This window comes from Macrobrachium nipponense, chromosome 25 (assembly GCF_015104395.2).
Source record: "Macrobrachium nipponense isolate FS-2020 chromosome 25, ASM1510439v2, whole genome shotgun sequence".
Lineage (NCBI taxonomy): Eukaryota > Metazoa > Arthropoda > Malacostraca > Decapoda > Palaemonidae > Macrobrachium > Macrobrachium nipponense.
This window is the reverse complement of record NC_087214.1, coordinates 68,010,605-68,023,979: the sequence shown is the minus strand read 5'-3', so window position 1 is coordinate 68,023,979 and position 13,375 is coordinate 68,010,605. Positions and strand designations below refer to the sequence as shown.

The 13,375-nt window shown below is 40.8% G+C and overlaps 1 protein-coding gene across 1 annotated transcript in view; it reads left to right on the top strand.

Moving 5' to 3' along the window:
- The window catches only part of LOC135199500 (tether containing UBX domain for GLUT4-like), a 32,602-nt gene extending 19,313 nt beyond the window's left edge, over positions 1–13,289 (top strand). The window contains exons 11-12 of the mRNA XM_064227608.1: positions 8,965–9,139; positions 12,092–13,289. Coding sequence (XP_064083678.1) covers positions 8,965–9,139; positions 12,092–12,275 — 359 coding nt within the window. The 3' untranslated portion in view covers positions 12,276–13,289. The remainder of the gene's footprint in view (positions 1–8,964; positions 9,140–12,091) is intronic.
- The last annotated feature ends 86 nt before the right edge of the window (positions 13,290–13,375 follow it).

Genomic DNA, 13,375 nt, shown 5'->3' with positions numbered 1-13,375 from the left:
TTAAATTTGTTTTAATATTTTAATAATTAGTTTTAATATTGTTGTTGAGTTGTGGGTTGTCTTGAAAGGATGTCCGGGGATGACTCCTTTCAATCGTAGTACTAACCCCAATGAGGATCAGGTGATCGGGATTAGTGTCGTGCTCTATGATCATGCCAATAGGCAAGGTGTTTTGTCATGTAAGTGGATAGGACCCCATTGACAAAGATCCTAAGGTTCTGAAGCGTAAGTGGGTAAGACCCCGGTAACAGACCATCAAGAACTCTTAGCATGAGGTCACTACCTCGCTGAGGCTCTTGAAGCGATACGGGCTCCTAGGCAGTAGCCATGAAGTCTTTCGCTAACACAGGTAGGAATCAAGGTTTTTAATTTTATTACCTACAACATATGTTGTTTCCTGTCTATTTCAGTAGATTAGCTGTCTCTTACCCTCTGCCAAAGGTGCCAATCAGCTAAGTATATATCTGACAGGTAAGTTGAATGCATAAAAATGTTATTGTCATGATACAATAAAGTTTTATGCATACTTACCTGGCAGATATATACGGTGTATGGCCCACCCGACCTCCCCTCAGGAGACAGGTGGAAGAGAAAATCTGTCTTAGAAAACGGGAATGATTCCTATTCCCGCCACCAGCGGCGGGGCGGTAGATCACCTGACCTACCTGTAGAGTGTGCCGCGAAATTCGAATTTCTATCGGGGACGACGGAGTCTATAGCTAAGTATATATCTGCCAGGTAAGTATGCATAAAACTTTATTGTATCATGACAATAACATATTTCCCAAATACAAAAGTCTTGAATGCATAGCTTTACTCTATTGCTTGGAATGGTGCAATATTAGCCAAGAATAGTTGGGATATTGTCATTGTGAAACAAAAGTACAAATTTCATGGACTTATCTTTTTGAATAGTAATTGTACCCACCTTTGTTTTCCCTAGTTGAATTTTTTGCATGACTAACTAGACATTAAATTACTATCAGAGCCAATTGCTGCTTGGTAAAACCTTTATACTATGAAGGCACATACATGGCAGTTAGATAACCTAGTTTCTTCTAGTGTAAGAAAATACAGCTTACCTCTCTTCAGATTTGAATGCTAAAGGAAAGTTGATATGCATTACTTCAACAAAAAATTAACAGCCTGTCTGTCAAGATATGAAATATTTGTAAATACATACATATGCTTTTTGTTTATGTTTTTCTGACATCTTACTACCTAGCTACCCTTGTACCAACTTTGCAGTTCAGTAAATTACTTTCTGGAGATTTATTATGTTCTTTCTATCATAATTTTGTTTTTCTTTCATCTTTTCACTTTCTTAACTTGTATATTATCCATTGCATTTGTATTTTGTGCATGAGAATACTTATAGAATTATTCCATTCTGGTGATGGCCTCTCTCATAATACTTGTGATTTCCCCCTCTTTGTTGTGCTTGTTAAAAGTTGACAGAATGATATTGTTAAGATACAATAAAGTTTTGTACATACTTACCTGGCAGATATATACTTAGCTATAGACTCCGTCGTCCCCGACAGAAATTCGAATTTCGCGGCACACGCTGCAGGTAGGTCAGGTGATCTACCGCCCCTGCCGCTGGGTGGCAGGAATAGGAACGATTACCGTTCTAGAACCAGATTTTCTCTTCCACCTGTCTCCTGAGGGGAGGTTGGGTGGGCCATCAATCGTATATATCTGCCAGGTAAGTATGTACAAAACTTTATTGTATCTTAACAATATCATTTTTGTACATGGAACTTACCCAGCAGATATATACTTAGCTGATTGACACCCTTGGTGGTGGGAAAGAGACAACTATTTACTGAATAGACAGGTAAACAACATACGTTGTAGGTAATAAATAAATAAAACCTTGGTTCCTACTTGATCAGGCGGAAGACTCCATGGCTAATGCCTAGGAATCTGCTTCGCCTCAAGAGCCTCAGCGAGGATGTGACCTATGGCTAAGAGTTCTTGTGGGTCTGTCGATGGGGTCTTATCCATTTACTCGACAGAGCCTCTTACATGACAATATGCCTATGCCTAGTGGCATAATTAAGGAGCACAACACCGATCCCGATCACCTGATCCTAACACGAGGGTTAGTGCTTAAGTAGAAAAGTTATCTACAAACTCCTTTCAAAAAACCCAAAGAAAAAACACGACGTTAAATAAAATTTAACTCACTAGTTAAGGATCAGTATCTGCTCCCTATCCCAGCAATGTATCCGCAGACACGTATCAACCAAGAGAGAAGGATCTCTCGTAGGTTATCTTGACATCCTTTGGATAATGGGAAGTCAACACAGAGTTGCATCTCCCGTATGTGACAGCTAATATGTCCTTATGACATATTGTTAGGGAAAGAACAAGAATTCGGAAAAGCTCACACTTCATTATTCATGCGCTTTTAATTCTCAGCTGTTTGAAGGAATCATCAATGCACTTATCAAGTGCTTAGGAGATCACAATGTCTCAAAGAAGGCCAGGGCGTTCTTTGATATAGATCTCTTCTGGGTGAAGCCTGGAGCCTGGCTAGCGCTTCGTGCCTGGCAGGCGCCTAGCGCCTCGCGCCTGGCTGGAGCCTTGCGCCTGAATGGCGCCTAGAGCCTGGCTGGAGCCTCGCGCCTGGATGGCGCCTTGCGCCTGGCTGGTGCCTGATTGGCTCCTCCTTCCTGGCTAGCGCCTCGCGCCTGGCTGGAGCCTTGCGTCTGGCTGGTGCCTTGCGCCTGGAAGGCACCTGGAGCCTGGCAGAAGACTTCATGATTACTGTCTATGAGTCTGCATGCCTCAAGAGTTTCAGCGAGGTAGGGACCTATGACTGACAAACCCTTCTGGATCATGTCAATGGGGGCTAGCCCGCTTACACGACAGAGCCTTCTCGGATCGTGCCAATGGGGCTGACCCACTTACATGGCAGAGCCTTACCTGTATCATATCAATGGCGGGGACTAGCCCTCTTACATGACAGAGCTTTAGGTTTCTCTTTACTGGAAGGAGCCTTGCGCCTGGATGGATCCTCAATCCTGACTGGAGCCTAGCCTTGAAGGAGCCTGGCACCTGGATGGCGCCTGGCTGGCTTCTAGAGCCTGGCTGGCTTCTAGAGCCTGGCTGGCTCCTAGAGCCTGGCTGGCTGGCTCCTAGAGCCTGGCTGGCTCCTAGAGCCTGGCTGGCTCCTAGAGCCTGGCTGGCTATTAGAGCCTGGCTGGCTCCTGAGCCTGGCGGTGCAGCCTGGCTGGCGCCTCGCGCCTGGCTTGGCTCCTCCACACTTGCTGGAGCTTCGAGCTTGGAAGAGTCTCTAGGCTGTCTGGCGATGTCCACATCGGACACTCTTATATCTGTCCGATTTGTTCGCCTCGCGCCAGGTTGGAGGCCGAATCCTTCTCAGTATCCGACCATGACAGAGTTCCTTGGAACTGTCCGCCTCTGGCGTTTTTCGCCTGTATTGGCATTTGGCGCTTGGCTGGCGCTACATTGTCCGAGAGTCCTGAACAACCACATAGTTTATCAGGAGACTGGAGAAGGGTGGAAGAAATTCTTCCCCTTTGAGCTTTTGGCCCCTGGCAAGGGGAGGTGATTTTAGTCAGCTACACCCAGTAGACGACAGGATATCTAACAATACGAGAGAGAAGAGTCTTCCTCCGAGGAGGATCCTTCGTGAACACTTCTTTTGCTAACGAGATCTCTTCTTACATGTTGATGAGGTTCCTCGTTGCAGAATCCTCCCTATCCTTGCCCGAAGGAAGGGAAGGAGTCTGGAAGTTGAAGGAGACTCTGCGCTGAAATTGGGCGGAACCCTGATTTCTAGCTCTTATTGTATCCTTCTGAATACCTTCTGGGAAGCATTTTGAGCCCTCATCGCACCCCGAAGACTCTGTAGGCAAACGTTTAAACCATCTCTTCCTCTTTAGATGAAAATGTAAGTACCCTGCCTGGGCAACGAAACCTCTATCTGAAAGCGTTGCGTCAGGAATAGAGGGATTTAGTTCTTTTTGCCAGACATACTATGCTGGCAAGAACCCATTGCCGAGTCTCCATTGAATCTGATGTGAGATTCCAATGCACAAAAAATTCACTTGTCTTCTTGGTCATTTAGGGCTAAGAGAAACAAAGAATTCCTTCATAAACTTCCTCAAAGAAGTTTGATGAGGAGCAGTTCCATTTTGTCGGAACACGGAATCTGTGGCCACAAAAAGATCCCATTCGAAGTACATGATATCCGTAACTCTTGTCGTATTGCGGTATCGTATAAGATCCCGAAGATCTTAATCCTCTGTTATCTCTAATTCCCCTTGTAGAGACAGAGTATAGCCTTTTACTGCGTTCTTTGATAGCAGATATATACATAGGTGATTCTTCCCTCTGAAAGTGAAGAAAAAACCTCGCTATGTGGTTCACAGAGGTATCGGAAGAGGACAGTTTCCTCATTCCATCTAGCACGATCTGCAGCAATTCTATGTCTTAGCCATGACTATTGTCATTTACCTTGAAAAAACCTCTCATTCATGTCCACTTCTGGTCAGTCTGCACACGGACAGACTCAGAGTGGAGAGGTTTTATAGGTCTATTTATATTAGATTCTGATAGAATATCCAGATACTCTTGGAAAAGCCTTACGAAACATGCTGTGAGAAGAACGTGACTTCTGTGAATCCAACCTCTCTAAGGCCAAAATGAGGCATACATCCTCTCTTCCTTTGACGCCCATTTATCTTAATATATGTTAAGAATTTATAACTAGGGGAAAAAAGACTAAAGTTTATTCCCCTTCTTTAAATTCAAAGATGTCTTATATTGCTACCTCTCTTGGTTCGAGGAAAAAGAAGCAGTCTAAAGGAAGCCTGTTCGTCTTCTACCTTACAAAGAGATCTATGAAGAAGACTTTCCGCAGGTTCTCACAACTCTTTTCAATAAATGTTAGACATACGTTAACAGTTATTATCTTCGATCGAGAAGGTTCTCACAGACATGCAAAATCTTGCATCGAACCTCTTAAGGATCGTTACGTTCCGTGTCTGTTCCCAAATAGGTTCTCTTTTGTTAACGCGAACAGGGGCGAAAAAAGATTCTCGATGCTCTTTACGATATGAGAGAGTCGTGGAATTGGCCTAAGTGATTAAAATAAATCATTTCATCATTCCTTGTAAGCGACCCCTTTTCGATTAAATGGGTAACGAAATCAGGAACGAATCTTGCCGTTACCGAGCCTGCTGTCCGAGAGGCTACTGGACTCTTAGGTTAATAACTCGCTAAAACGAGAAAATATCTTGGATGGTGCTTCTGCGCCAGGCTGGCGCTTCCTTCTAGTTCTTTTTAGGGTATGTGCCATAACATCTATGCCTTTATGGTACCCGACATCCTTCACATGTTAATTCCGTTCTTAGTGGGAAAAAACTTTTATATACGTAGTATAGTCCATTCAGGGAAACAACTTCTGCCACTAAGAGAATGTTTCCCATCCGACTCACCCAACTTCTCTTGAGCAATATCCGATTCTAAAAAGGTTGTGTGCGTTTCTCGAAAGGATGAGAGAATTATATATATCGCGCTCTGCCGTATTAGAATCCTTTATAATACTGTCACATTGTGGTAAACAGCATTAATCTAAAAACCTTTGTAAGGATACTAGGAATTCTGTAGTTAACCTCGGTATGTGCATAAGACTTGACCATACCGTAGTCTTAAAGTGAATTCTCTACTACATTCATCTTCTCACTAAGCATGTAACTCTAAAATTAAGCCCATGCTTTTCGTAGCATGAGAGCATTATACAATATAGAGTTCCGCTGCGTTAGAATCCTTTAAAAATGTTACCTACGGTAAACAGCATTGAAATGTTGTAATATCTTTCTTATTGAAAGCTTCTTAGCAAAAGGCAGACAATATTTTATTTATGTTTGCTTAACTATCCCCTCAATCCGAGGCTAAAACCACGATTGTAGGGGAGAGACACGGTTAGTCATTCCATCCCGCAGGAGAGAGACATGTAACCGACTACTCATGACCGACACATACATGATACTGCGTTGGTGTCTAAGCGCTAGCAGTCTCGTTAGCCGACTGGCCTTACTCTTCCAGAGTTGCCAGCTACTCCATTTAATAAAGGAATCTTATAAAATTATTATCGAACTTCAGGAAGTTCTTATAATGCATATCTAAGCGAAACAAGACTTCGATAAATCTAGAAGCTAAGTAGGTGTTGTCTTAACAATCCCTTTAAGCGTAGTCCTTCCTAGGAAATTCCTGGAAGGATACTACTGGTAATTGAGTTGCTCAGCAAAGAAGTAACTACGGTATGTGCTTATGATTTGCCGTATCGTATTCTCATACAGCAGATACTCTACTACCTTCTTTCCCTGCCGAGGCAGATAGAGAAAGGAAAAATTTTTACTATCTTCGTTCTTTTCGTTAATAGAACGATAGAAAGAGTATATATATCTCCTTAAGGAAGGAAGTTAATCCAGGAACTCTTTAAATCTTCGTGATTTCTTCATAAATCGTGGAAGAGACAGAATTCCTGTTCATCTGTAGGGTTTACGGAAGGAAGTAGATATTTCCTATCCGCCATCATACCCAAACGTCGATGAGATTCTTATAAGAAAACTCCCAAAGCTCTTGCCTCTTCATAACGAGGGAAGAGCATGAATGAAGGAGAGAGTCCACTGAATAATGAAAAAATGGCTTCTCTTAGTATCAGAATCCTTCTGGCAAAAGCGACGGCCGCCTGTGCGACATCTTGCACCTTTGCCAGGGGAAAGTTGCTCAAGTTGAAAACTCAAAGAGGAGCCTCGCGACTGACCTCTCTCTCATAAGAAGATTAGGAATATACTGGCGCCTGGCTCCTTGCACCTAGCGCCTGGAATGTTCCGCACGCTAGAAAGGAGACTCGCTCCTGGAACGTTCCGCTTGCTTGGAAGGTCCCGTGCGCCCTGATAGTTCCGAGCGCCTACCTAGACCCCTTTTAGAAAGAGCCTCTTGCCCGGAAACGTTCAATGGAAGGATCGTTCTGATTGCCACTCTACTATAAGGCTCCTTGCTCTAGCCGTCTGTTTTTCTGGCGCAATTTGCGCCAGGCTGGCGCTTCGTCTCTTTGAAGGCGCCTTGCGCCAAGAAAAATTTTCTAGAACGCGGCTCGCGTTTGGTTGTAGGAACGAGGCTCACGCTAGTCTGTCAGCTGGAACGCGCCTCGCAGCTGGCTATTGGAACGTAGCTCACGCTAGCTTGATGGAACGCGGCTTCCTGGCAGCGGCTGGCTCTTGCTTAGTGTTCTCTTAGTTTTCAGAGAACGCGCTAGATCATGGAAACTCCAAACATACATTCTTCGTCTTTTCGGATGTAAGATGAAGATACGCACTTTTTTAAGGATGCCTTATCAATGGCTATCCTTGGCAGTCTGGGACGTTCTACAGAACCTGCCGAGGGGACGCCTGACCGGTGGGGGTTCTCCCTAACCTTCCTGCGGCTGTCGACTTTCCTCCTCCACTGGGTCTGGGAGTTTGGAAGAGGTCTAGGCCTGGAAGCGCTACGGAGCCGATCAGACGCACCCTCCACTGCACTGGGAACACTATATTCACTTCTTACCTTTTTAGAGCTCGCCTTTTGAGCTCCATCCATTTATCTTCAAATTTGCACATATGAATTTGTAGATTCTGTGGAGTAAGAAGGTGATGAGGATGCAACAACTACTAGAATTGTCAATACTCTAACTGCTCGTTAGTACGAGAGCTCTTAAAGCTTCTAAAGGAAGCGTATCTAGTTATATGCTTTCTGACTTCCTAAAGTAGGAAGTTAGATCTTATATTTCCTTCATCAAGTTCTAAAACTTGTACACGTATTAGTGAAAGAAAAAAAAAATCAATATTTCCCTTATTGCAAAATATATGAGTGTCTACCGAAAAATTCGGTAGTTTCACGTAATATATTCTTCGAAATTTCGAAGCCAAATTCATTAAAAAGTTAATAAAAGCGTATGCCAAACCAAAGACCCAGTACTTCCCTGCAAAAGACAGCCCAGAAGGTCGATGGCGATGAAAAAACGAAAATCAAGTCAGGAGGTAGCAACAACGTATGTTGACACTACCGCGACAGAGAAAATCTGGTTCTAGAACGGTAATCGTTCCTATTCCTGCCACCCAGCGGCAGGGGCGGTAGATCACCTGACCTACCTGCAGCGTGTGCCGCGAAATTCGAATTTCTGTCGGGGACGACGGAGTCTATAGCTAAGTATATATCTGCTGGGTAAGTTCCATGTACAAAAATGCATTTTACTACTGGTATCTCAATTTGGTGGTTGGGTCAAGCAAGGAGCAAAAGTTTGAAGTAATGAGTTCGGTTTGCCCCATCAAACAATTTCCCTGGTTCTACAGTGCAATGTCGTATATTACCGCTTTTGAAATCGAGTCTCCCTTTCCAACACCCTCAGGTTACCAGTCCAGCGAGTTCACACTTTAAAAAATGTCATAGAAACAGAAGAAATGAAAAAGATGTTTCAGTGATGTAAGAAAATCCTGCTAAGGATGATAAGTTTTCTGTATGCTAGATGATTCATCAAAACATGCAAACAGTGCTCACAATTACTCATTTTAACTTACGGATTATGTAGTAAAATGCATAGATTTCTTTTCTTGGCATTATTCAGTTAAAACACCAGTCTCTTTATAATAAGCCTAATTTCTCTTAAGGAAGACAGTAGACACTGACATTGTCCTTAAGAGGATACTAACCTAAGCGTTCTCGAAGGGAGTTTCTCAGTATAAGTTGCTCTTCCGATGTTAATGACGAAAAACAAAATCCCAGCCACGATCTCAAACAGACATTGTTTAACATGTAACTCCTTTATTCCATGGTTTCTCAAAAATAAATATGCAGATGACATATTAAAGTCAGTAAGAATAAAAGTGTCCATTGATCTTAGTATTTCAATGTGATTAGTTGTGTCAAAGTTTGTTTTTCTTCCAGGTATGAGACACCCACAGAGAACTCTGGATCCACAGGTATCTCTTGTGTCGGCAGACTGTGTGCCAAATGCCAGGTTATATTTTACGTCTTCATTGTCATCACCGTACTTGAATGACGAAACCCTAGGCAAAAAGTCTTCCTTTAGCTCTTCATGTAGTGCAATAAAGTGTACAAGGTAAGTTGCAGTTGATTTTATTGTGAAAGTGTGCAGAAAGTGCAAGGGGTTTGTAAAACAGAAATGTATGTGTAATGGTCAATTCATGTCAAAGCTTAATGCCAACAATCTTATTTGTCAGTACAGTAAATCTGAATTTTTTTTTTTTAATTCATTTTTCTAAAAAGTTCTTCATATCTTTGGTGGCAGTCGTGGGTTTGAGTTCTTTTTCTTGAGGGTACTCTCTAACACACTACTGTTACACCTCCAAACTTTATTCCTTTTGATATTAAGTAAATAGCTTTGTTCATCATTATGCATTCGCAGTTTTACTTTTTTTCCTCAAGGTTCTTGGCAGGATTCTTTTTAGGGATCCACTTCATCAATGTTCTAACTCCAGTTTTTACCTTTTATTGACAAACAAATGCTTTGTCAGTATTCTAGTTAAATACTTTATAATAATAATAATAGTTTTTTAATTCTGTGTCAAATGGGGTAACGTATTATCGTACACCTTCGGCTCCCTAAACGGGCTTCGGCAAGGGTGCATTCTTTCTCCATACTTGTTTAATACGTACACAGATGACTTGAATGTCAAATTAAACTTACTCCCAATCGGATGCACTGTCAATGAAATAACTATAAACAACCTCTGTTACACCGATGATATGGTTCTGATTTCCCCATCAGTGCAAGGTCTTCAACGACTCATCGACACTTGCCACCAATATGCAGAGGATTTTGATATAATTTACAACAAAACCAAGACCCAGTGCATGTCGCTGCTCCCAAGATCGCTTAAGCATATTGCACGGCCACAAATTTTTCTCGGAAACCATCGGCTGGAATTTGTGCAAGAATTTCCGTATTTGGGTCACATTATCACCGACGACCTAAAAGATATGGCAGACATTGAACTGAGGCGTTGTAAACTATGTGCAACTGGCAACATTATTGCAAGGAGGTTTGCCTTCTGTCACCGAGATGTGAAACTGCTGCTCTTCTGCTCGTACTGCTACAGTATCTATGGGTGTTCCCTCTGGACGAACTATACCTGAGAGACCATAAGACGTATCACTGTTGTGCACAATGACATTTTGAGACACCTCACAAACAGTCCCCGCTACCACTCTGCCACACAGATGTTCATAGAAAACCACATTGACAATTTAAAAATCATTGTAAGGCGAACAATGTCCAGTCTGGTAACCCGAGTGAGAAACAGCAGCAACTCGCTCATACAAAGCATCCTGAAGAGTGAAGCAAGATCTAAACTGTGGGAAAGATGGGAAAATGAGGCCTTTGTCCCCTAAAGGACCTAATCTCTGTATTGGCAAGATGTCATCTGCAGATTCTGTCATTATATTATATTTATTGCTGATATTTTACTTTTTCATTACTGCTGTGAATACTATAAAATTAAAGTTATTTTGCACATTCAATTTTTGTATTTAGCCCTCTGGACCTGACTACTGTAACCACCTAAGGTCTCTAGTTGAAATTTAATTTATATAATCTGTGCACTAACTGTTTTAACTCTCAATGCATTTTTTTTCTCACCAATATTATTACTGTTATTACCAGTATTATGATTACTAGCTTTTATGCTACCTCAGCTATTTTGTGGATAAGTGCCAATTATTCATTTTTTATCATGTCTCATGTATCTAGATTGTGTATGTTACTGTCTGTACTTTGTATAATCCATGTATATGGCCCTGAGCTGAAATAAAGGATATTATTATTATTATTATTAATATTTTTGCACACTGTGAATAATAACAAATTGCTCAGTTGATAGTCAGCGCTCATGATGTGTGCACAACTTGGGTCTCTTCTGCAGGATCAAGTGGTGATTTAGGTAGTGTACCATCCTAGTCAAACTCCAGCCTCATACTGTCCTCATCACTTGAGATTGTCATCTTTTTTTTTATTTCTCAGCATCATGGCACCATGTCTTGATAGATAATAGACAAGTATGACTGACAACCCAACTTAAGAAACCGTCAAAACGTGTACTTTTAATTGTCTTTTGAAGCATATTGTGTAACTCAGTAACTAGCAAGATGGTTACTGTATTTGAAAAATGGATATAACCTGATTCTGCACCCACTAGGGAGGTAGAGTGACCTTAGCAAATTGAACCTTTCCACTAGGTTCAAGCACAGATCATCCCAGTGTTATGGATGCTTAACCTTCACTTTTAATAACAGTACATCTTCAGGTTGACTGATGATGTGACTTAGTAAGTACACTAATACACTGAATTCACCTAATTGTCTGATCTGAATCAATCAGAGAGCAACATTTGTTAGTCACTTCTGCCAAAGATATTTGGCTTTAGTAAGATATATAGTGGTTTGTTCTTTGTTCTTTTAGTAAGATAATTGCTTGTTCTTTGTTCTGACAAAATTACAAAATTGTTTCTTCATAGTCAAGGCATAGCCACCTTCCTGCCTTCTTCCTTTTTCTGTGGGCTTGTTCTTTTGGTCTTTGCTGATATGCAAAGCTTGAAACCAACAGTTATGGTGGGGAAGAGGCATTTATTAGTAAGGCAGTGGCTTGCCACTAAAACCTTAAGGGATACCTCTCTAGATAGCATTCTGTGGACAGTAGAAAGGTGTCTTTAAACATTCCTGTGGCCCTCCACAACTACCTTATTTTATGCCCTTTACGTTTCATTTCATTTCCTTTGGTCTCTACCCACCTACGTAGCTGTCCAACTTCTGTAACTCAACATTGATTCAGTTTACACCTTTCACTTATAGAAAACCCTTTGGGGAAGCTTGATGAGTTGGATTTGCTACTTGGTAGGTTCTTTATTCTACTCTGTACTAATCTAATTTACCGCAAAATAAAAAATGTTTATAATTGCTTTCCAACAGGAGACACAGTAAACAGATTAGTTTTTTTTTTTTTTAAGAACCTTGCAATTTTTTCTGAAGTTTCTGATTTATAACTTCATGTCTGCAGAGTGCAGAAACCTATGCAATCACTGGAGACATTTGACGATGGTGAGCCAGGAAGTTCTTGTCAGAAATCAGCAGTTCCAGAAACATGCAACAGTGAAGCAGGATATCAAAAGAGGACCAATACAAGTATGCATGCAACAGGAGCTGTTAAAAAAGTTCCCAAGTGGTTCAAAACAGGGAAATGATCTTTTCAGGCTTGTGATATTTTTTATCCACTATAATGTAAGTTGTATCCTTAGTGAAGTAGATTTTTTATAGTTTAAACTGGTAAGAAATTGTATTATATTTGATAACACCTTGAAATAAATGGAAACAGATAGACTACCTTTGCTATGAGGGGTCAAATTTCTTTTTCGATTAGTTGGACAGGAAAGATTTTAACAGCTAACCTATCCCTTATGTAAACATAAAACCCTCCCTTTTCAGTCTTATTCTTGGGAAATAACACACACACATGTTTGTGTAGTGGTTTCTATCTTGGAATAAGTTAAAAGTTGGTTAAATAAAATGTGTTATTCTTTTCTTAAGAGCATTTCAGATATATGTATCTCCATATAATCATGTACAGTAATGAGGTGTATTTTGCTTATGGTAAAGTCAGAAGAAAAATGACAAAAAAATTGATTTTGATGTCCATGCTGCAACTAGCTTTTTTACACCACCGTTCTGTCATTAGAAGTGCTTGTTGTTGAAAGAGGGTCACTTCTTTATAAAAAAAATCTTTGGCTCTTGCTAAGGGGAGAACCTTTGTAATGTTAGAAATGCCAGGTGTAGAACACTTTGCTGTATGTTTTGGAATTCATTTTAACCACTTTGGTATGGTTTATCCACTCAGTGCCTCTGTTTTAGGCAATTTGCAATAATATTTTAGTGCTATGGTACATCTGTTAGCCTGTTTTTTATTGAATTTCTTATTTATCGAGTTTTTTAAATATTGGTTGCATTGCCCAGATATTATATTTGATCTTACTTGAGGTTTTCAGATAAAATCTGAAATATGCATATTAGTTACTTTTGGTGGTGCATTTTGTATTTATTTATTTGTATTATTGATGTGATAAAAGTAAATTTACATATGAACTTTAACTGAAATAATAGTGGTACTCTGTAATGCCAAGAAAAGCCGGGTGCACTGTAAATTACTTGGAAATTTATATAATTGCTATGTTGCAACAAAAATAAAACCATATCCGTTTGTCGTTTTGTGTTTATACTTGGAATGAAATTTTCTGTCTGCTTCCTGTGAATCCCAGGGTAACTGAAGGCAATCATTTGCCCTTATATC